This window comes from Capsicum annuum, chromosome 2 (genome assembly GCF_002878395.1).
Source record: "Capsicum annuum cultivar UCD-10X-F1 chromosome 2, UCD10Xv1.1, whole genome shotgun sequence".
Taxonomy (NCBI): Eukaryota; Viridiplantae; Streptophyta; class Magnoliopsida; order Solanales; family Solanaceae; genus Capsicum; species Capsicum annuum.
In genome coordinates, this window is record NC_061112.1 from 146496934 (window position 1) to 146520890 (window position 23957).

The following is a 23957-nucleotide window of genomic DNA, read 5'->3' on the forward strand; positions in this document are numbered from 1 at the left end:
AGTCTAGCTTGAAATGGTACTAGTTGGTTGTATCATACAAAGTCAGGGATAATATAAAATCACGCTACTTAGACCCTTTTTGGTCTCTAATTTATCATTTGACTTGCTCTCCTATCCTGTATTGCTTTGGTTTATTCAAATATGCTATATTATCTTAAACTTCACCTTAAATATCACTAGAAACAAACAGGTCTACAATGAAAGGGGTCATAAACGGGAAGACCAGAATTGGACTGGAAAACATAAAAAGACACTGGACTAGGGTTATCTCCGAATTAATTTCGTTTTCTATAGCGACAGGTTCAATTGGGACAGTGTACGTCATTTTAAACTTTTTGGACCATGTTCTGATGAAAGCTGTACAAATGGTGGTCCAAGCTCGCTGAAGATAAAAAGCGCAATCCGATGCACTAAACCTTCCACTATATGAGGGGTCCAATGCCAGACCATAAAAGTATATTGTACTCAGTCTTACCTTGTATTTTTGCAACTCGACTCTCCAAGGCTCCCCTTCCCAGATTCGCTGAAGTCACACCCATAATACAGGATTAAGCAAAAATAAAACAATGACTTATGAGCTCATAACATTTTTATCAGGGAAAAGAACTATTAATGCGATCCGTTGCAATGGCTACTTAATATATTAAAGTGCATGGACTCAAATTGTATTGCACTAGAAGGAACAAGTTTGGCGAGAGAGGAAACTTAAAGAGGTCACCTTGGGCAGTCTATAACAAAACTAGGCGCCAGAGTGACATATATGTTGCAATATTACAGAGGGTATAAGATACATGGGAATCAATAATGTTTATAATGAGTCATCCGTGGGAAAAATAAACATGTTGCGTATATCAAGATGTATTTATGGAAAAGACGATACAAAAGAACACCCACTAATAGCAAAATTTTCGAAGAGAACTAAAGGAATACACTGACAGCTCGAATTAGTCTCACATGGCCAAACTAGACAAGGGAAAACACGAGAGGGGAAAGGAAGGAAGGAAAAAATAATGTGGATGAAACAAAAGAACAGCAGATAAAAAATGGATGATTACACTATGTACAAACAATTGCACTATGCTAACACCACCACCACCAACCGCAGAATTTCCAGAGGAAATTTTTTTACGAATGTTTCCGCAGCACACTGATACTAATCATGAAAGAGATAGACTAGCTAGTGAAATCAACAGGTAACTTCAGCCAAATGGAGAGGGAACAGGAACTACAAGTGCATCTGATCTTTTAATGCTTCCCATACCACAAATAATGCAGCCAGGTGATGACAGAGCAGAGAATTTGGCCCCGCATAGATCGCAGACATCATAACCAATGGTTGATAGGCGGCTAAGCGTAGCAGCACAGAACTGGGATGGATCTTCTTGTGGATCAATTGACTTGTTAGAAAGGCCCCTTTGAACACATATGTCAACCAAGCTCCTCAATTCGTCTTGCTTGCCAGGAGGGGCCTTAGATAATAGAAGTTCAAGCATCTGCTTGGAATAACCATAATTTTGGACATCCATGTTCCTTTTGATAGCAGTTCGAATACAATTTATCCTGTGCTTAGCGAGAAGAGGCAGTGAACCCAAGTGTCTAGACAATCGTGCCATTTCATCCTTCGCACTGATTGCACTTGGGCCCTGAACTCTCTGCAGTCGGCTGATTTCCTGCAGTGGAGTAACAAAGGACTTAAAGCCACCCATCCAAACAAAACAAGAACCTAAATTGAAACCAAGTGATATTTTGCTCAATGTTACTGTTGGCTAGAAAGCAAAGGTTCTCTTCTGTAGTGAAGCTTAACTTTATACTTTAGTCACCCATACAGGGGTAAATAGATCTCCCTTCCCCTCCCTCTCCTCATCCTATTGGTTTAAAAAGGCTATCTGAAACTACCTGCTGCATATGCTGTAGGGACAAAACAAAACTAGCCAGTGGGTTTGCTACATTAAATACTAATGCGAAAATTATCTTGAAAAGTTGAAATCAACAGCATTTTCGAATGAAACACAAGAGCGGAGGGGAAATGTTATAGCTGGACTCCTACTTTTCTTATAGGGCATTGTGTTACATGGCTAAACATGTTTAACCTTCTAAAAGTACAGTTGTGCACTTTTTGGTACTTCCACTTGCAAATCTCAGTAAATTTATTGAATGCTTAAATATAAAAAGTGTGAATATCTGTCCTTTATGATTAAAGAAGGAAGCCAGCAACTTGTATTAGGAGCTGTGTAGATTTGCTTGATAATTTCTAATGCAGTATATTACCAAAAAAAATGTGACATCAACTAATAGGGATATAATCAGGGGTATGGTAAAGTAAAACGTAGAGAACTGTTTCTCTCCCAGCTATGAGCCAATTCACCAAGATACAGAGAGTCAAATAGTCCATTTGGCAATGTAAAAGACTAGCTATTAGGTAAACGCTCAAGTACCTGAAGCAGAGTGACTGCAATTTTGTATTGTGCACATATTGTGGCTTGAGCTTTTATGTCAGCACCACGAGATTGATCCTTAGCCAGGGCTAAGAAAGCTTCATCAAAACAAGATAATGCATCTGGCAGCTGATTTTGCTCAAGATGGGCAAGACCAGTCTTGAAGCAAAGTGGAGCAGCAGCCCCACGAGGAACCTATGACAAAGAAAATGGCAAATTGTAAGAAAATGATGAGGATTCTGAGTTGGGACATATTTGTATGTTCTAGTAGAAGGGATTTGCCTTCTTTGGCCAAATTAATCATATCCAAAATTGGTCAAATTTCTCTTACTAGAACGCTCGATATTCAACCATGAAGGCATGAACCAATGACAACAGACGACTGAACATTAGTAATTGAGTAAGGGTCCTATCCTAACATTAGTAATTGAGTAAGGGTCCTATCCTGAGGCCTTACTGTACCTCCTACACTCCAGTAAACCAGAAATATCAACTAGGCATTACATAACAGCTTCACCAACTTGGTGAAGAATCTCACAACAGGACCCAACTCTTAGATATATAAATAAACCATCTCTGCTGAATTTTACAGTTACCAGAAACGCAAAGTAGTCCTAAAAAATTCTTAATACTACTATCAACATGTATACCATTCAAATGGCCAATTTTCGTTCTTATGTACTATCATTTACACATAGAAATAACAAAAATCTTAGTGCTTACCATCAATCTTCCAGTTAATACTAATGATCCAGACAAGTTCAATATGAAGCAGGAACAGGACATAGTCTGGTACCATCAAATTCCTAACAATTTAAAAGAGTGGAAAAGTACACTTACTTGTCCAGGACGCACAGCTTTTGGAGGAGAAGGTGGACGTGCAGAAGGTTGTCCTGAACCTGGACCTTCAAGAGAACTGAGATCAAGAGGTTGGTTGGACACGGGAGGTTTTGACATCTGAACATGAGTTTGTAGGCCAGGAGGTTGAGTGAAGGGCTGCGGAGGAACACCACCATCAGGAAGACCCACCACCTCAAGTGAAACAGGCTGTTGAGTAGATTGAGGGGGGACACCACCATCAGGTAGACCAACATCAGCTACACTACCCTGGTTAGGTTGCATTTTAGTGGCTTCAGCAACCTGAGAATTTTGATCCAGCTTAGAAAGGTAGGTCCCAGGAGGAGGCAATGATGCCGCAACCTGGACGGATGATATAGTATTCTGGAAGAAGTCCTCCGGAATGGGCCCTGCAGCAACTCCAGCACCCACTGCCTTAGGAGCAAGATTCGGTATAGATGCAGATTGTGTCAATGAAGTTGTTCCAAAAGGATCAGCAGATGCAGAAACCACTGGAGCTGTGACTGGTCCACTGGTTGCCGAAGAAGGTTGAGGTACAAGGAGGCCAAGATCTGGCGATGAACCAGTTAATGACTTTGTTCTACTGATCGGCAGGCCCAACTGTTTTGTGGCTTCTTTTATCTTGTTCACATCCACTGTAGCAGATGTAACAGGTTTATCTCGAATTCTTATGTGTAATTTTTTCGATTTTGATGTTTCTTCTTCATCGCTGCTGGTACCGTCAGCAGCAGGTCCATACAGTGATTTCTTGAATTCTTCTTCTGCTTTTGTTTGCTCATCTACCACACTAGAACTGGTGACTTTCTTGCCAAGGTTTTCTAGTCCCATTAACATTTCACCCTCAGGCAACCCTTTGGATTGGTTAGCTGTCGATGCAACTATAGACTTTTGAGGTCCATTTACCTTGTCTTCACCACTTTCAGCTTTAAATGCCTTCACCAAACTATCTTCTCTCACTTCCACGACGCTACCTCTTCCTTTTATCAAACCTAAATAAACACCTATGTGATCTGTGATAATTGATGGAATGGTACCATCATCGGTTCTCATGTATGGCATCACCTCAGCAGCAAGCTCCCACTGAGGAATGCTCTTCAGATTGGTTGGTGTCTTGATCTCCCAATTACCACCGCCCCATTCTGGTCCTTTGGGAACCATACTTTCAGCCGCAAAATTTGCAAAGATACCTTGCGTCCACCCAGTTGAGCGCACCCTAAGGATCCTTTCACAATATCGTCGTAATTCTGAATCTGCACTTTCATCTTCTAGTTTCTGTGCTAGTCGCCGCATTGCACTTGGGTTGAGGTGGCATATAAATAGGTCGAGCATGCTTTCGTAGTCTGATATGACTTCAAAAGTTTCTTTCGCACTGTCAAACTGAGCATATCTGCAATCTCACATTATAATCCCATATAAGAATGAATAAAAAAATGCTGAAACAAGATATGATCATATCAATTTTGTATGTGTCTCCTGAGAGTTATCTAAATGCTGGAAATGTGAAAGTATTGCAAATAATTAACTAGAACGACAACATAGATATGCATGAATCTCCCTGTGAGTTGTCCAAAAGATGGATGTGTGAAAGTACGTAAAATATTTAACTTAATCGACGACACAGATGAAAACAAACTGCAAACATCATCAAAATAGAAATTGCATCTTATCAATTCACAATAGACCACTTTTCCAAACATATTTTAAGCAGCATAATCTCCAACATGGTCGATGATAAAAACAGGTCTAGTTGAGCAACACTCCAAAAGTAGCCATCAATTTTAAAAACCAACAAGTAGCTGCTGCTGTTGTCACATGAGCACATAAGTCACACCCTGAACCTAGTCTCACATTTCAGTCATATTACCTATCCTACTGAATCAAAAACCTGTATAGAACTTATATGCGCGGTATCTCTCCACCAAATTAATAGATTTTTAATTTCATGAGAAAAAAAGAAGCAGACGTCACTAATTAACAGAAGTGATGGCAAAAAATCTACTCCAAGTGCAAAACAATTATATAGCTAAGCAAATATTTACCACATACAAAATAGTTACATTGCTGAGATAAATAAAAATATAAATAACTAGGTGAAAAGCAAGAAGAAAATCTCCAAGTATGATATTCTAATTGGAACCACGAACACGTAGTGTCATAGTCTAAGTGATGTTTGATTACAGCTTATCAATAAAGAGAGCGGAAAGCTGCAAATTGTAGGAAAAGTCCAAGCAGGTCAAGCACCAAAGCCAAAAAAGAACAACAAACAGCAAAGTCAGGATGAAATGAATTCAAGGACAGAGCATATAACTTTAAACAATTCAAACAGAATTATAAGACATTGCCACGATTACATACTTTATACAAGCATATCCCAACTGGCGAAAGCGCTGGAACAAATGTGAAGTTGGGGGGCATCTTGGATAATCTCTTGAGCGCAAAAATTCATCCTTTAAGACAGACAATGCAGTAGAAAATCGGAGCGCCTTGATTGCATAGGTACCTCTCAATACCTATTCAGGTTACCAAATATTAACACAAAGACAATGCAAACTTAACACTACATATGGTTCTGCATACAATTGGGTGTTGGGGGGAGGTAAAGTACTGATGAGTTATTTCAAGTTTTATACTACATCTGCAGAAAGCAAAAGTGATGCACTGCAACCTCCCCATCAACTTCTGGAGGGCTTCAAATGCTAGCTAACATGGTGGGGTACCTGACACTCCACATTAACTTCAACTTTTCTTTAACTTCCAAACCAAACAAGAGAAGTAACTCTTATCCTTAAATAACTTTTTCTTATCCATAATTAACTTTTATCCACTTTTACATCCCTCCTCCAGTCTCTCCTCCTCACCCCGAACGAGCAAAAGATGAAACACAATGGAAAATGCTAAAAAAAATTTACCTGAGTGAATTGTGGGCCTGACTGGGATAATGACACGGCAAGATCACCACAAACTGGTGGACCTCTAGCAAGTATGTCAAGAGATCTTGGAGTTATTCGTAGACTGTCAAACCTTCATATACAAAAAGCCACAAAACAGTCAAATATTCCCGTACCAAGCTTTTGTGCAAGCATTCATAGTAAAATTAAAACCAAAAACCAACAAGAAAACTGCCATCATGTAGAACAAGTACCTTCCCCTCTCCCATTTGTACTCAACTATTAAAGAAATCTGAAATATACACACCAAAATATACGATATATTTACATCTTTTGAATCTCATTATAGAGCAATTTCCGAGAATGAAATGAAATGGACCCATTTAGAGATTGACTAGTTTAGGTTTGGGCATAATTGATTGATTTTTGATAGATTCCAAGTTCCAAGAAGACTCGTGACCTTTTTTAGCAAAAACTTGTGGAATCAAGTTAAAATTGAGTTCTTCAGAATTGTCGCATGCATCCAGCAGATTTTCTTTTATCCTATTTATCAGATCTTTCACATTCAAAATCCACTGAAATTTTCTAAACACACTTTAACCTACGAAACTCCTAAAGACATTTCTCTAGCCACTATTCAATTCTTGCATCTTTTGGCAATTGTCCTCATAACCTCAAACAACAACTCATTTCCTCCACCAATATGGGACACCTTAACACTCTCCCTCAGCCCAGGACTGGATATCTAGCGTGTGAACAACATAACATTGGGTCAGCATTGGGTAAACGAAAGAATAGGAATGGCCTAGCACTGATCCCATGATAAGAAATTAGCATTGGACCTAACTCAACCCAAATGTTAGCTCAAGGAGTGAGGACTGCTCAAAGACAATATAACAAGACAACCCATTTCCACACTGCAATATTCTAAGAGCGGAGTGATCCACAAAAATCTTAGCAGTTAATCTTTGTTAAAACCATGCTGATTAAGGAAGAAAAATGAGAAAAAAGTAATGTTTGAGGGTAAAATCTGATACAAAAAGGAATTTGAAATGTCACAAGTTACTTCTAGCTGTCTTTACATATTTACATAATACTACTAACTGAACTTATCAAATGTTCTAGAATCAACTTTGTTAGCTAAAACAAGGTGATTCATTCGACAAAACATCCAAAAACTAAAACTACTTGAGTCAATACATTTCCTGGTTTGCAATATATTATAAATGTTAGCACCAAGAAAGAACTGAATAGTACAATCAGAACAAACACTTAAGCAGCATGAAAGAAACTAAAGATGCCACACTAAAAGCGTAAAACCTTGAGGTTATCTGATATAGGATCTCTGAGAGGTCAAGCTTCTGTTCAAAATGTTGTTGCATTGTGGAAAACCCAACAAGGAGAGGTTCAAGAAGTCCAACAAGACAGTTTTTAATTTCAACTCCTTTCCTTTGCCTAGGATTTATATCTGTCGGGTTAGCAAGCAGCAGCCGATCATTCAAAGCTCCAAGCAGTACTGCACAAGGATGCCATGTAGGCAAAGAAGTTAAGCAACCAAGATTGCACGAAAAACGATGTATCCAACAGAAAAACAAGTAGATCAGGATAGCCCCTACTCATGGAAGCATGTACATGAAGTTTGGAGCAAGACTTAAGTATCCACCTGCATTAGGAATACTAATTGAAAGTATAGTCCTCACTTTGCCATCCCATCCAAGCAAACTAACAGCAGTGGCAGTTGAAAAAAGAAGTGCAGGCCCAAGCCATAGAATAGATCTATAGTAGCCAAGAAGTTAAGAATCCCAGCAAATATAAAATAGCCTACAGAAAGATTGTAAAGAGGCAGTAAAAATAACAGGAAGTCAGGAACAATAAAAGGAATGCATCCAAGGATATTGAAGGAATTCCTTTGTCAAACTTTGTAGAACTGCATGCCAGTATATCTAGATCTGCCGAAACAATAAGCACCCTATGTGTGGTCAATACACCAGCAACGTAGCCCCTGAGAGTTTCTTGCCATTGCACCTGTAATATATCATACTTGAGAAAAAAGCAGTTCTTGGGAGAAAACCCATAACAATTAGGAACGAGACTCAATATGTGCAGCTGCTAATTCTTGTACTGGAACTTCGTTAAACTAGACTAAACTAGACTCAATAGAGAGAAACATAACCCAAACCATTTACCTGGAGGACAATCTCATTTACTTTCAATTTGATAAATTTTCTTCCTTCCGCCTTTGTTGATATGTAATGGCCATCAGCATTTGAGAGGCGGTAATTTTGAACCAGTTTTGCTAAGCCAATCTGATCACCATGGGAAGCAAATACCAAAGTTGATTCTACAAAATCAAAATATTTGGATCAGGAATCCCACAGCAGATTACATAATACATTTCATGAGACCCCTTCCTCACATACCTATAGGAGTTGAGAAGATGCGATTAACTTCAGTTTCGAACATAAACTGCATTGGACCCTTACTGGTACCATCGGCATCAGTAGACTGGTTTTGATCAATCGCCCCATTCTTTTCATCTAAAATTTGTAGAGCAGTTGTAGGCAAAATATACAAGGACAGCCCAGTCTTATCCTCATCAAGAATTGCATACTGATTCTCATTAGGCCCAATAAAGGCAGCGTCTAGACCTGGAACATGGCAAAGGAGAGTAAACTCATTACTTGATCCCTTAATATGCTATGACAGAACTTCTTTACATGTTAAGAAGCCAAAACTAAAAGCTCTGACAGATGGTGAAAACCTTTAATCGTAGTTCCTTTGCTATTAGCAAGCTGGGAATCTGTATTTTCCCAATAAAGAACCACTTCATTTGTGGCGCCACTGAACTCATAAACGATGAGGAATAGGTGCTGCTTTTTACCATAAATAATGTACTTCGGATGAAATTCCACATTTCCAGGAATCTGGAAGAAAAATTAATTTGTCAGTTACAGAAGTGCAATAGTAATGCTGAAGTATACTGCTTCAACATACTAACTTAAAACAACAATTAAGTATTACCGATGCGTAAAGCTTCTTGTAAATATTTTCAACTCCAGAAGACAGATTGTATGCCATAAGGTTTGAGCCTTCTACATAGAAAGCCCTGACAGGATAGTGAAGAACTCTGTTCTCTTTGTTGAAAAAATTTAGATCCAGATGAAAAGGCTGCACAAGATAGCTTATTAGAGGCTACGTCAATCAAAACCATGTGAAGAGGGTAGAAACTTAAATAGTTGATAATAATCACCTGGCAAACAGGGACATCTTTCAAATAATGTTTAGTATCCAGGATTGTGATGAGAGGTAACCTAGAAATTGGAGCAGTCTTTGCATGACCTTCCATAAAATGCTGCCAAAATAAATTCATAAGGTGACTTTATTATATTATTGACTTCTTCCCTCAAAAAGTAAGTTTCAATTTGACCTTACAACTAATAATCCTTCTATTTCAAAAGTAATATCTAGTTTTTTCCCTTTTTGAAGGTAAGGTCTAGTTTTTTCTGTTATTATTTACATTAACGGATTTTTTTTTTTGAGTCAAATTATTTACATAATGGTTTAAACTTAAAAATCTTTTCCAAAGGTCTTTAATATTGATCTTCAGTATTTTTAGGCAAACCATTTTAATCTAGTTATTATGCAGTTCCCCAAATATATTCTGCCCCCAGAGCTTTCTTTGGTTCAATAGTAAGGTGCAGAGTAATATGTGTGAATTTGGGTGCATGTCACGGTTTGACAATTTCCACCTTAGACAATGAGAGTAGTATTTGAATCACCATCTCGATGGTAAAAGATAATACAAAGCATTTAATTATTTAAAAAGAAAGAAAACAAAAACATAAAGTATACCTCATGCTCATAGATTATATGTCGGTTAAGAGTCCAAATAGCTGGTTGAAGGTATGATTGGAGTGTTTTTATATGGTTTTGGAAATTATTAACTCATGAGTTAGCTTTTGGGTTAAAGTCCAAGGTCTATTTTTCTTGACAAGGTATTTAGCAAGACCAATCTTGCTGTTAAGTAATCCAATGTTGGACCTCCATGTTATGTTATCCATCCGTACAAGTGTGGGGCTGTTAAGAGTCTCAAATTAGTCGAGGGAATGGGTTGTAGTCTCTTTATATGGTATTAAACAATTATCACTTCATGAACTAACTTCACTGGTTAAGCTAGACAAGATCCGTGTAATTAACAATGTCAAATAGTTAGAACAGATGACTGAAAGCAACCAAAGATATCTAAATATCTCAAACAACACCTAATATACCCCCTTTAAAAGCTTCACCGCGAGTAACTCAACACAAGAATAAGAATTACTTAGAATATGCAGGTGTAAAGAGAACTACTGTGAAGATCATTGGGATCCTACATTTAACACCAAGGCTACAGCTATGTCTACAATGCGGCTGCTTAGGCCAAGGCCACTATAAGCCACTGCTTCATTGCTAAAAGAGAGAAAGCAGCATAAATCGAGAGTTATCATTTCATTGGTTAACTATATGCTTTAGACTTCAGAGGAATCTACGCGTTGAACAATGAGGCCCAAAGTGGTCCCAGTGAAACGTGACTGGTCCTTTAAATTAAACTTTGAAGAGTTCAATTAATGTCGTCATTATTTACATATTGCATGCTGAAATTAGTTATTTGACCGCAATTTGGCTATGAAAGTACTGATTGAATATTCAGTATTTCTTTTAAATTTTGTAAACTATGCACTTCATTTCACGCTTTTTGCTTCAAGCCCCATAGACCTTGTAGTTTTTTGTGCTTTCAAATTTAAAAATAACTTCCTAAACAGCACAAAATCTTTTCATTTGTAACACAACAATTGGATTCAGCAAAACGACGAAGGTCAACTATTGAGTTGATGATATGATAAAGACTGATTTATACACTATGTGTATAATATAGCTTGCATGGAACTACCACTCAAATCAAGTTTTAAAGTTCTTTTTTTGGTGAAATAAATCGCTTCATCGATGAAATTAAGTAGATGCCAAATTACAAAAGATGTTGCATCCAACAACAAAACTGAGTTAGCTCCATAATATAAACAGTCTACTCTAGGATCAGGGAGCTAACAAAATGCAAAAATTTGTCATAATCTACGTGGTATACAAATTTCAATTAACACTTCATTAACTAATTATTTATCCAAAAGGATATTTATTTTCCTGGTTGATGGTTGGTTAAAAACATAGTTAAAATGAAATGTGTCAAATCTCTCATGCTTAAACTTTGAAATCAGGAAACACGCATTCAACATCGTACAATAGCGGGCACATCTTGTATCACTACCGAACGTCATAAAAATTCTCACATGATTGGCTCAAGATAAAAGATAAACAGTACCAGAAGAGGCATTTTAAGGACATAATTATATAAAGTAATGTCTCATTTTAAGAACTTCAAAATGAGAAGGTACATAGTACACACAATTCAATAAAACTCTTTTTTTCCCTCAGAAACCTCATGAGAAGTGTTGAAAGGTGCAGCGGTCATTCTTATAACTTTCTACTTTTTACAAAGATTCAATGGGCAGCCCGGTGCACTAAAGCTACCGCTATGCGCGGTGTCCGGGGAAAGGCCCCACCACAAGGGTATAGTGTACGCAGCCGTACCTTGCATTTCTGCCAGAGGCTGTTTCCAAGGCTTGAACCCGTGATCTCCTGATCACATGAAAGCAACTTTACCAATTACTTCAAGATTCAATAATAACTTAAAAATTATATGGTGATGCTTCGAAGACTTCTACCATAACAAAAATTAAGTGGACCTTCCTTCCTATTAGAGTACCCCACATTGATTGGGGAATACATTGTCTCTTTATATGATTTTGAACAATTCTCACCTCATGAGCTAAATTTTGTGCTGAACAATACTCAGAATCAAACACATCTTTTTCCTTGACTTACCCAATATTGAACTCCCAAATTATATAGTCCAACGCTCCAAATGTCAAGCCTTTGGGCATGCGTGGGGTTCGCATGTCCACATTGGTTGAGGGAGTGAATTAATATCTCCTAATAAGATAGATGTTCGGTAATCCTCATCTCATGAGCTAACTTTTGGAGTAGAGCTACATCTAACGATTATTTTCTTAGCAACTCCAATTCATAGATATGAAAGACCTTACTTTTACTTCAATATGTCATTACAAATGCATTCTGTTGTAATAATTTAACATCCCCAAGACGCACAACAATAATGCCCTTCTTATTACATGCCGCCGCCAACCTGCATATCCCTAACCCACTATTAGCTAACAATGCAGCTCTTCACACATTGTGAAGAAAGATTGTTGGTTTCACGGTATGAAAATGATTCCATTATTTTCTATCATAAAGAAGGCAAGTATTATTTTTCAACCAATCAATTAATCTCCTCAATCCTTTCTTTGATAATTACGGTGTGGGTGTCAGCTTGAATGCACTTTATCATTCCACAAGGTACATGCTACGTCCCACCGATACATAAGGTAACTTTGTCAACCAAAGTTTAGGACGTTTAGATGGATGGAAAGAAATCACCTAGTATTTTTGTAGCCTCCTCAAATATTAGGAGAGATTTATATAAGATAGGCCATACTTTCCAAACGTAAAAAATTGAGAACCAAAGAGAAAATGGCTTACGCTATAAAGAAAAGCTTTTCTTGCAATATCCGAAATTGTGAGCTGACTTTGTCTGACACAAGAAAATTAACCAAACATTAGTTGTAAAAACCTTGCGGCATCTCAAATATCGAAGTGGTAAAATTTAAGATTAAACAAGTAGACTATGTGAAAAAATAGTGAACCGACAAAAATTCTCAACGAGAAGTAACACAACCTCATAGTACAATCGCTATTTACAACCAAAGATCAAGTATTCTATTCAAAGTACTAGAGTTGCCAAAATGGATAAACATGACAAACGGACACGCTACACTCTACGAATGATGAGTGGTAAGTAGGTTACCAGTACATTGCTGATAAACTGATTGCAATATATAATTAATCAATGGACATTTATTAGATGTCTAAAATAGAATAAGACTAAAGACATGAAGATGAGATGTCCTCAGGCTACAAGAAATAAATTAAGTCCTTAGGCTACAAGAAATAAATTAAGCATACCAAGGTCTTCAACCTCACCAAAGATCAGTCAAGAAAATATGACGGAAGATGCCTACAGCCTTACACCACCAAGAAGACAAGAAAACCACTCTACCAAATTAGGTATCATCTCTTCTGCAGTGTGGTTATCTTTTCGGAAGTCAAGATCTATTTTCTACTTTCTACTTTGACACTCCTGTGTATCTTCCATTGTGCTATCTAATGGTAACTTAAGCTTAGTTTAGTGATGAGAAGTGCAATTTAACCTCTCAGCACCACTTAAACATAATGGATGGTACACTTCCTTTACTGCAGTTTAGAAATCTTTTGAATCGAAAAACATTCAGGAAAACAAGCATAATTGATTAGAACTGAATGAATGAAAAGAATACTGTAAGCAAGAATTACGGTTTGAAGGTTGAATTGCTCCGTGATATTCTTTGGTTGGTTTAGAATTCAGGAAACAATTTGGTTATGTCATCCCTTGTCGCTTTTGAACACCCAATTACTAACCCACCCTCCTTAGCTGAAAAACCGTATGAAGAGAAAATGTTCTTAACAACAGTTAGATAATAACATTTTTATTGGTTCACTTAAAATACCAAATCCAAAAGAGAAGAAATTAAAATGCAACAACGAATCAGTAGCTTACAAGTCACAACTTGGGTATCCTGAATGTTACCATAGCAAGTGAACAACGCTAAAGCTTAACTCACCCTTTCAAATAATGTTCTTGCAGCTGCGCCTTAAGTTGGTGATCAGCTAATATTCCGGATGAACCAAGGGCTGAGAGCTTTTCCTTCAAGACAGATGCTGTTCAGGACCATAAAGTTAGAACAACAAGATGAAGACACAGATCACATTGTACCACATCTACATCAGTGTGATCACAAGACCACCTATAACCACATTTAAAGTACGCTTATACCAAAACACCATAATTGGATTACATATTGCTTTTTTTTCTTTTTGGTAAAGTTTCGATGCTCTCGGACTCCCCTTCCGAAACATATGCTATACAAAAATAGAAAGAATACAGAAACGCTTAGTCCTGTACGAAAAAACATACCCTATAAGGACCTTGTGTGGTCGCATTAAGAGTTGACCAAACTCAAAAACTCAATTTTCTTTTGGGGTAGGTTCCTAGTTGTATAGAACAACGTCCAGCATCTGGCCTTGTTTATAAATGAAATACTTTTACCTAATTTAAAAAAAGGAATGATATTGAAATCTAATAACCTTAAGAAATAAAGCACACAGCAAAATTCTTAGTTTAAAATACCTGAAGATCCCCTTGCACCTTGCAGAACTGCAAATAATTGCTTCCTTCCATCCCTAGTAAAAGCAGCTCTAATTTTTCTATTGTCAGCACCATTCAGACTCTGTAAACAAACATAGATGCGTCCTGAGTGTCAACACAAATCACAGATACGTGACATAAATTGAAAAACTCACCATAAAAAGCAATGCAGACAGATTTAATTTCGGGTGAACTTCTAAAGCCCTGATCCGAGGAAGAGGATAAACTGCTTCTCCTCCTTGCTGAGATAGAATTCTAGGGATGTCCATGGACTCAATTGCTGCAATCAAGCAGTTAACTTATCAACACATAGCATCCAAAGAAAGGATCACAAAGAAACAAGTAAAACAGGAAATAGGTATTCCTTCTGTCTTTACTGACATAGAGATTAAAGTTCTAATGTGAAATACATATGTTGTTGGAAGCAGTAGAAAGAAAAAAACATATATTCCCTCCATTTCAATTTTATACAAATTTATTTGAATGGCACAGAGTTTTAAGAAACAACAAAAAAACTTTTGAGACTTGTGTTAACCGTGACATTTTCTAGTTATAAGACTTGAAACTTGTGGTCTTAAACATGCCATAACAATTTTGTGGCTATAAGCTTCTCAAAAAGGATAAAATAAAAAGTTTGAGTTAACTTGTTTCCAAGTTTTGATGGGATCGTTCCTTTTTGGAACGAACAAATACGAAAATAGGGTCACATAAACTGGTAGTAGTTGGTTCAATCCCGAAAATACAACATAACGTACTAAATATGACTTCACAAATGAATTTTGTATCTTTAAAGTAATTGAAGTTATTTAAAATATTTGCAATTTATAAGTGGAAAACACTTTTTGTCCCTTTTCATGTTCTCAAAATGGAAAAAAGATCAAATAAAACAACGAAAATGAGTACTATTTGAATGTTAGTTCTAAATTTTGATCAATCAAATAAGGACTATTTCACAATTTGGTTGTGTCATCCTTGCATAGGGGTCTCTCTATCATTTCAATTTGATGTCCCTGTAGGAATGGTAAAGGACAGCCTGATGCATAAAGCATCCAACATTCACGCGAAGTTTGGAAAAGGACCACACTGCAGGGGTGTAATGTAGGCGGTCTACCCTGACACTAGCATCAATAGTTGATTCCACGGTTCAAACCCATGACTTATAGCTCATGGTGGGACAACTTTACTGTTAGAATAGATTTGCTTATAACTCACCTCACCCAAAAAGAGCCTGAACTTTCAAATATGAACTTTTTGTTTATCTATCAAGCTAAATCAGTTTGCTCTTTCTCCTACTACAGAAGAAATCCTTTAATCCAGCTTGTAACACCATAGAGGAACTCCCTCTACAAGTAAAAACACCTCCTCCCTCTACAAGTAAAAACACCTCAAAAGGAAAATTTAAATTTAAGATCGACCTATATTTTTACCACCAAATCTGAACAGCTCATTTAAAAATCTTTACTGCCTCTCAAGCCTCTTAAAACAATTGAGGTGTACTAGGCACTCCACATTCATGTCAAACAACTTCACCAAGATGATCTCATGACAAGTTCATCAGGGGATTCAAAGAAATCGGAGTGTACCAGCAGGCTCAAAAAAGTTTGCTTGCATGGGTGGCTTGTTGGGATTCAGTACCACCCTTGTTTTCCACACTTGAATATTTCCATCCTTGGACAATGTGACCAGCAATCGCAGCATTGGCAGCCAAGAAACTGATGTGATAGGTTGAGAACCAACTTGTGTACTGTTATTGCAAGCAAAACATTAAAAATTATAATCCACCTATGAGAAAGAAATGTAAAATATCAATATTTAACATCAGAAATTGGAACTTCAACAATTGGAATTATAATTGTCAGAGTTGGTTCTCCCAAGTTTAATCAGCAAAATACATGATTCAGAACCCATTCAGGTGTCGAATTTTACTCAACATTTCCTTCCAGAATTCAGGGGTTATTTATCATGCACATATTACTTATTAAGAAAACATACTTCAAAATGAAAACGAGATCTTAGTGAAAGCAATATAACTATTAAATAAGACTGAGTTGTCGGTTAGCTTTCATAGAAGGAACTGCAACATTAGTCAGAAAATTCAGGGAGATAGAACTGGCATGTAGGTTGCAAAAGTCCAACACTGAGCTAGATATGATAATGCATCAGAAAACATTAAGAACGCGGGAAGTGTGAAGTATGAAATGTAAAGTCAGCCGGAGCTGAATTGTACATCACTTACATTCCAATCATCATAGGCCTTTCAGTTGATACATCCCATGCAAGAAGAGTACCGCGTCTATCTCCAATAAAAAGCCATTCCAATGTTGGATGAAATGCAAATGCCCCAGCACCAACCAGCTTGATAGTGTTATCCACTATATATGGCAAACAAATGGGCTTTCATGCAAGGTTCCACTAAGTTCAAACTATCCAACTAAAGAGATAATATATTAAGGGACTCTTTCAAATCTCACATTGTAAAGTGTAATGTACAGCATATGTATGGATGTTATATGCTCGAATCAAGCCTTCCGCATAAGCCACATACTGAAGTCAAAATGGAGGGATAAAAGGTCATATCAAATTGGCAGACACAAACTTAGCCAGTCAATCATGAAATGGAAAGCTTCAATTGCACTAAACGTGTTACCAGAACAGGGAGCCGAGGATGGCAAGCAAGATTGACGATAGGTTTCTTCAGGTCTGTCTTTATTTTTGTTGGCGCCTTCCCACCTTCCACAGTTCCAACCACTACACAAGGAGAGAACTGGATCAGAAACACTTGCAATAAAGTAGCTATGCAAGAACGAAAAATTGCTCTAAAACTAGCATTTAACCATTGAAACATAGCAAATGACAAAAAAAATTTTAACAACGGTGGTGCCTAGCCAGCTTGCGCACACCTCGACTATTCCACCAGCTACCTGCTACCATCCACCATCACAGGTGCAGTGTAACTTTGTCCACCAAGGCATAGATAAATGGGAAGCAATCACCCGGCGCTTTGTATCTCAGTTGGGGTTAAACCCTAGTCTCCAAAGTTTTGCAAACAACAAGACATTTTCACAAACTACTAGGTTCTGACTAAGTTTAACTGTGTTATTTTCTTTTTTTTTTTAAAATGGGCTATGGGCATACAAAGAAAAGAATGATGTGGAAGGAAAGGAGGCTGCTGAATTTCAGGGATAAACGCTTGAAAGCATGAGTGGAATCCAGAAGGACAAAAGACCTCATCCCGAGTAAACCAGAACAAATGTCAATGCCTCCATCAACTCATTTCTTCAGCCTATATAGCATCAACTACCATTTGTATTTGTCAGTGGCTTTAGCTATAAGGGAATTATGTTGTGAATGATGCTGATTGACTTAAAGATTAGATCTGAAAAATATACAGAGGAGAGGAGATAAAGATCAAAACTTCAGATAATCTGATTAAGGGGGTAAAAAGAGAGATAAAGGCGGAAGTAGTAAAATGTTGCAGTCACTCGATTAAACCACATAAACAAGATGAGGAGGGGCACTGATGCCCCGGTTCGTAGGTTATGAGGAGGTTGGCCTTGGATGGTTTTAGGCAGAGTAGAGATAGGCCAAGTAGGCCGAAGAAATACTGGAGAGAGGTGACTAGACGTGACATGGAGCAGTTACAGCTTACAGAGCACATGACCCTAGATAGGAAGATATGGAGGAAGCAGATTAGGACGGGCTAGTGTGTGTGGGTGAGTCATAGACAGTAGTTAGGAGTGCTTTGGTGTAGCTTGGCTAGTAGTCTTAGGGCTTTGTACATAGGTTGGAGTTTCTAGTTAGGAGGTTTGGGGAGGAGGTGTGTGTCTTTGGTTTGTTAGTGTATAGTATTACTTTGTGGGTGTCGTATCTCTGTTATTTCATCTTGCTTCATGTTTGATTACGACTCTATTTACTATCCTGTTGTCCTGAGCCGGAGGTCTCTCGGAAACAGCCTCTCTACTTCTTAACTTCTTTGGAGATAGTGATATGGACTGCATACATTTTACCCTCCCCAGACCCCACTATGTGGGAATATAGTGGGTTTGTTGTTGTTGAAAACAAGCTACTAACGCTCTTAAGGAAATATGGAGATAATGTGGTAGCACTGACAGGAAACAAGTATTGACTCAACCATAATTGATGGATGACAAAGGACTCTTTTAAAATGCACATCACTATAACGAGATGCAGAAAAGCACAGGACAGTCAATGCAGCTCTCAGGACTAAAATTGCCAAGACTGCAACCCAACATCCATATTACACAAGAAACAACACCACCATACAACTCTGGCTTGTGTCTGCAACTCCCAATAGCTGGATTACATCTCTCATGTCCATAAAAACCGTCACACAGATGGTGAAATATCTATTATATATAATTAAAATGATAACACCACTGGTGCTTTTAGATAATGAGTAAATTTCTAACCAAAAACACATATCCTAGGAAGCAGTTATCAGCTAAAATTAACTTTTTAAATTTAATAATGCAAACAAAAAAGAAAACTACTTAAATATGTATGAAAGAGGTGTGTACACGCATGATCTCCAACTAAAATTTTGACAGACCTGTTACACTCATCCTACGATGGAAACCAAAAAATACAACAGATTGAAGAGGAGTCAATGCAAGATGAACTTCAGTATCAGAAGAAATGCGTTCTGTCCTCTTCTCAGGTGAATGTAAAACACATGTTTGCTCTGAATCAAAATCACACGAACGCATTGTACAATCCTGCAATAAACAGCAAGCAACATGAGTATAATTTTCCTAAATGCCAGATTATAGCAGAAGGAGTACTGATGACAGCAATATCGAAGTTCAAATACCCCAAATGCAGTACGAAGGAACAGGTGACAGCATTGGAGCTTTAAACTCAACAGTAAGAAACCATTGAAATTCATACTGGAGAAATGCGACTATCAAATTTTAATTAGCAACAATTTATACATCAGACAAAGAGGATAACAAAAGTGCATGCTAACATTATCAAGAGGTATAAGAGCTCTTATCGGAATATATGACTCCTAGAATTTATCCTTAATCCATGGTGACACATTCTTGTCACACAGGACCCAAAAACGAGCCTCCATTTCACCCGCCCTGCTCCAATATAGTGCACGACATCCTGGCCAATCTCCCCTTTACGTTATATTATGGACTCGAAACACTTAGAACTTCTCCTAAGTATAGCTTGTGGATCAATCTCCCCTTCCACTTCCGCGTCATGCGCCATGTCATTGAACTTGCACTTCAGGTTCTCGGTCTTAGTCATGCTTAACCTAAAATTTTTAGACACTAAGGTTTGTTTCCAAACTTCCAACATCTCATTAACTCCCTTGCGAATCACATTAATCAATATTGTATCATCCGCAAACAACATATACTATGGCTCCTACCCCCTAGATATGCTACGTAAATTCATCTATCACTAAAGCAAACAAAATGGACTAAGGATTGAACATTGGTGCAACCCAATCACGACCGGAAAGTGTTCTGAGTCACCTCCTATTGTTCTTACCAGGGTTTTGGCACCTTCGTACATGTCCTAATTGCCCTAATGTAAGCCACCGGTACACGTCTGGACTCTAGACGTCTCCGTAGAACCTCTTTGGGGACTTTGTCGTATGTTTTTTCTAGATCAATAAACATAATATGTAAGTCTTTGTTCCTATCCACGTACTGCTCCAACAGTCTCCTTACAAGGTCAATGACTTTTGTAGGTAACTGCCCTGGCATGAATCCAAATTGGTTCTCAAAGATGACCACACCTCTCCTCATCCTCGTGTTTATCACTTTGTCTCAAAAATTCATAGTGTGACTTAGCAACTTGATACACCTTAGTTATTGTAGTTTTGAATATCATGTGCAAGGGGTCATTATACTCCACCTCCAATCTTCTGGTATTCTAGTCGTCCTGAAAGCACATTAAACGACTCAGGCGGCCACTTCATACCCACTTCACCTGTGTTCTTAAAAACCCTCATGTTACGGATCGCCCCCTCAACCTCCACATACTTTATGCACCTAAAATACCCAAAATCTATATGAATCTTGGATTGCTCCAACTCTCCCAACACGATATTCATGTCCCCATCTTCATCCAACACGATTCTAACAAAATCTTGCCATTCTCGCCCTTGATGCACTTCACTTGGTCAAGATCACGGGCTCTCCTTTCTCTCACCTTGGCGAGCCTATACAACTTCCTACCCCTGTTTTTCCCTCGAGCTCTCATACAAGTGCTCAAATGCTATTGTTTAGCCGTTGTAACTGTTCACTTTGCTTCTTTCTTCGTGGTCTTCTACGAAAGAAACAACAACAACAACAGTAACAACAATAATTACATATTATCATAATTAACAAAAAAATTAAAGTAAGTTTTTCTATATACGAAAAAATTTCTATTAAGTATAATCTGAGAAGCTTTTTCATTGATCTCAAGGTATCTACTTGCAAAGAGAAAAAGAACCTAGAGTATCATAAGCAATGTGAAGAACACTGTTTGCTATGTCCAGAAGGATATTATGTTCGTTTGTTGTTACAAAATTATATAATTAAAAGAAAACCAAAAGGATTTAAATGCACAATAACAGAAGACTACATAGAGTTGAAATTCAAAGGCATGATCGTACAGGATATAATAAATAACAAAAGGGACTTATCAAAGAATAACAAATAAAAAAAACATGGAGACCAAACACAGAAAAACATAGAGATTCAATGTGCTGAAGAGTGAAGACAGCCATTATATCATGCCTCAGCTCGATTATCCTTCTCTATTAAATCTTCGTCCTTATGACTCTCGTAGCATGTCTTTTGTAGTTTCTTACTATGCCATACCAAACTATAGTACATGCAGTTCTTTTGTTGATTGGTTGATGCCAGGAAAAAGGGGTTGTCTGAAAGTTGTCACACACTATTGTCACGTCTCCAAATTGGCATCCTAACTGTAGCCAAGTAGATAATCCTTCTGTATAACAAACATCTTTTTAAACAAACTTCCACAACTTATCGGAGCCAACCCACCGAAAAGAAAACAACATTATATAAGGTAAAGAAAAAAAAAACAGCTAAGCGAATAATATCTGATACTGTCAGTGGAATGCTAGATGCCAGCAGCCCATCTCCCAACCCTTGTGTCAAACAAAGAAAACTAAAGGTATGTATTCAATTGCGCAGCGCAAATGAAAATCTCGTGTAGTTAAATTTAATCAATGATCACCCTTCCTATACAAACAGATTACGATAAACAAACAAATTACGATAAAACTTAAGCTCTAAACCATTGCGAGTATATCAACATCTAAAGCATTTTCTCGAGAACTCAGAACTGAAAAGCCATTAAACTATTCCCATCCCGGAAAGATGGGAGTTGTTCAATTAATTGTTATTGGGGATTCAAAGTTAGCAAATGAGACTAATGCCATGATCTTTCACCACAGCTACATTCTGGTAACGCAACAAGTGTTATCATTTGCAGGTTTTAACATAAAGAATGGAAATTTAATGAACTAACCTCAAGAATAGCAATTACACAATGTCCACTTGTTGGACTATAAGCCATACGAACAACAGGCGAACCAATATCAATGGAAGCAATCTTACTTCCCGTATACGCATCGAATTCTGCCCAATTAAAACACATTCAGTATCATCATACAGTTAATTAATAAAAAAACACAAAACATATATGATTCAATTTGTACCAATTATATGGCTTCCAATGGCGACGGCGAGAAGCGCCTGAGTGGGATGAAATGCGGCGGCGTGAGGCTGTAAGGACTTTGAACTCCGGCCAACATGCCGGAGATCTAAATGCTGTAGCGTTGCCCACTCCATTGATCCTCCTCCCTAATTTAGCTAACAGTGACCAATTTCAACTAATTGAGATTTTATATAAACACAAATGATCAAACGGTTCGTGATTGAGGTTTCAGATCCAGATCATGAAAATGAACGGATCAAATTTCAGATCAGATCCTGAAAAAGCATTAAAGGCGAAAAAGTGTTGAACAGAGGATGAAGAAGAATCTGATGCGAGATACTTGCAGGATTGTAAGAAAAAAGAAAAGAAAAAATAGAAATTCCTGCTAACAAGGTACACAGTTGCTGCCTTGCTGGGGGTTTATTGGGAAAAAAAGAACTAGTAGTTGTAAATTTCTTTCAATTTATTTTATTTTTTCGAAATCATTTGTGTATATTGGCTTATTTAACAAAGTACATTTTGTATATTTCATAAGATCTCGTCGATGGTGTTTATAAATTTGCATGTAATTGCCTAGTCAATTTTGTAGCCGTTTGGCCATAAAAATTTATTTATTTTTTTCGAAAAATTATTTCATTTTAGTGAAAACATGCTGCGTTTGGCAATGAATTTTCTAACTCCAATTCCAGAAAATTATTTGGAAAAGTGAAAACAAATTTTACTTGTTTCACTTTTTTCACTCATACTTCTCTCACGAAATTTCAAAAACAACTTTAATTTATATTCATGGTCAAACACAACTCCAACTTTATCTTCGACTCCAGCTCCAACTCCGAAAAAAAGTATTTTTTATGGTCAAATGAGGCCTTTATGTGTCCTAGTGTAAGTGTTAAATTTGTTGATCTATGATATTGGGATTGTTAGATTCGTATATGGGTTACGGTTCTAGCTTTGTTATTAGTATCTCAAGCTTGTAAAAGAAGTAAATAAACTGAAGTAATATCACAATACAGGTAATAAAGAAAAGTTTACGAGTAGCCCGAGATTCTTTGACCTTAAATGAATAATAATTGCGAGCACTTACTAAGCGAACGAAATAACAAGAGAAACAACAAAAACATCCAAAGCAAAATGAAAAAAGCTAAAGAATAAAGTTAATATTTTATTGCTCGAGGGTAGAGAGAAACATAATTGGATCTTTTATAGTGTGGGGAGAGGACGGCTATTCATAGGATACAAGGACTGTCTTTGACCAATGGGAAAGTGTTATTCTGAACCTCTAGTACAATAACCAATGTTCAATGGTCATTTTTCCTTGATCCGCTGGAGGATGTCAGCCCAGTATTGTGTGTTTAATGTGGTTCAGATGTGGATCGCCCGAGCACATGAGTAATCTAACACATCGTCCTTTTATACGTCCATGTTTAGGTATTCACTATTGCAGATGTGTCATGACCCTAAACCAGGTCCTGAACGTGATGTGCATCGCAGTCATTGACCCACAAAGACCCCTTTAACATTACATCACAAGTAAAGTCACTAATAAGGTGCGAAAATGGACTTATAAATAAGAAGTTCAACTTAGATACAAGTTTAAAAACAAATCTTGAAGTACGACATAATGATATATGTTTACATCAATCTACGAAGCCTTTAACATCATGAATG

General features: G+C 37.4%; 1 protein-coding gene across 1 annotated transcript; it reads right to left on the reverse strand.

The window, feature by feature from the left end:
• Positions 1 to 825: 825 nt before the first annotated feature.
• On the reverse strand, positions 826 to 22772 carry LOC107860317. Its single transcript, XM_016705633.2, has 24 exons — positions 22291 to 22772; positions 22101 to 22210; positions 19150 to 19315; positions 17227 to 17327; positions 17051 to 17123; positions 16816 to 16951; positions 16163 to 16323; positions 14735 to 14859; positions 14562 to 14661; positions 13996 to 14092; positions 12818 to 12869; positions 9432 to 9533; positions 9203 to 9349; positions 8943 to 9105; positions 8602 to 8829; positions 8368 to 8522; positions 8078 to 8206; positions 7845 to 7962; positions 7502 to 7697; positions 6203 to 6314; positions 5649 to 5803; positions 3276 to 4680; positions 2436 to 2630; positions 826 to 1670 (listed from the first exon to the last, which is right to left on the reverse strand). Exons 1-24 carry the CDS (start codon positions 22421 to 22423, stop codon positions 1200 to 1202), a joined length of 4830 nt encoding a protein of 1609 aa, XP_016561119.2. The 5' UTR covers positions 22424 to 22772; the 3' UTR covers positions 826 to 1199.
• Between the last annotated feature and the right edge of the window lie 1185 nt (positions 22773 to 23957).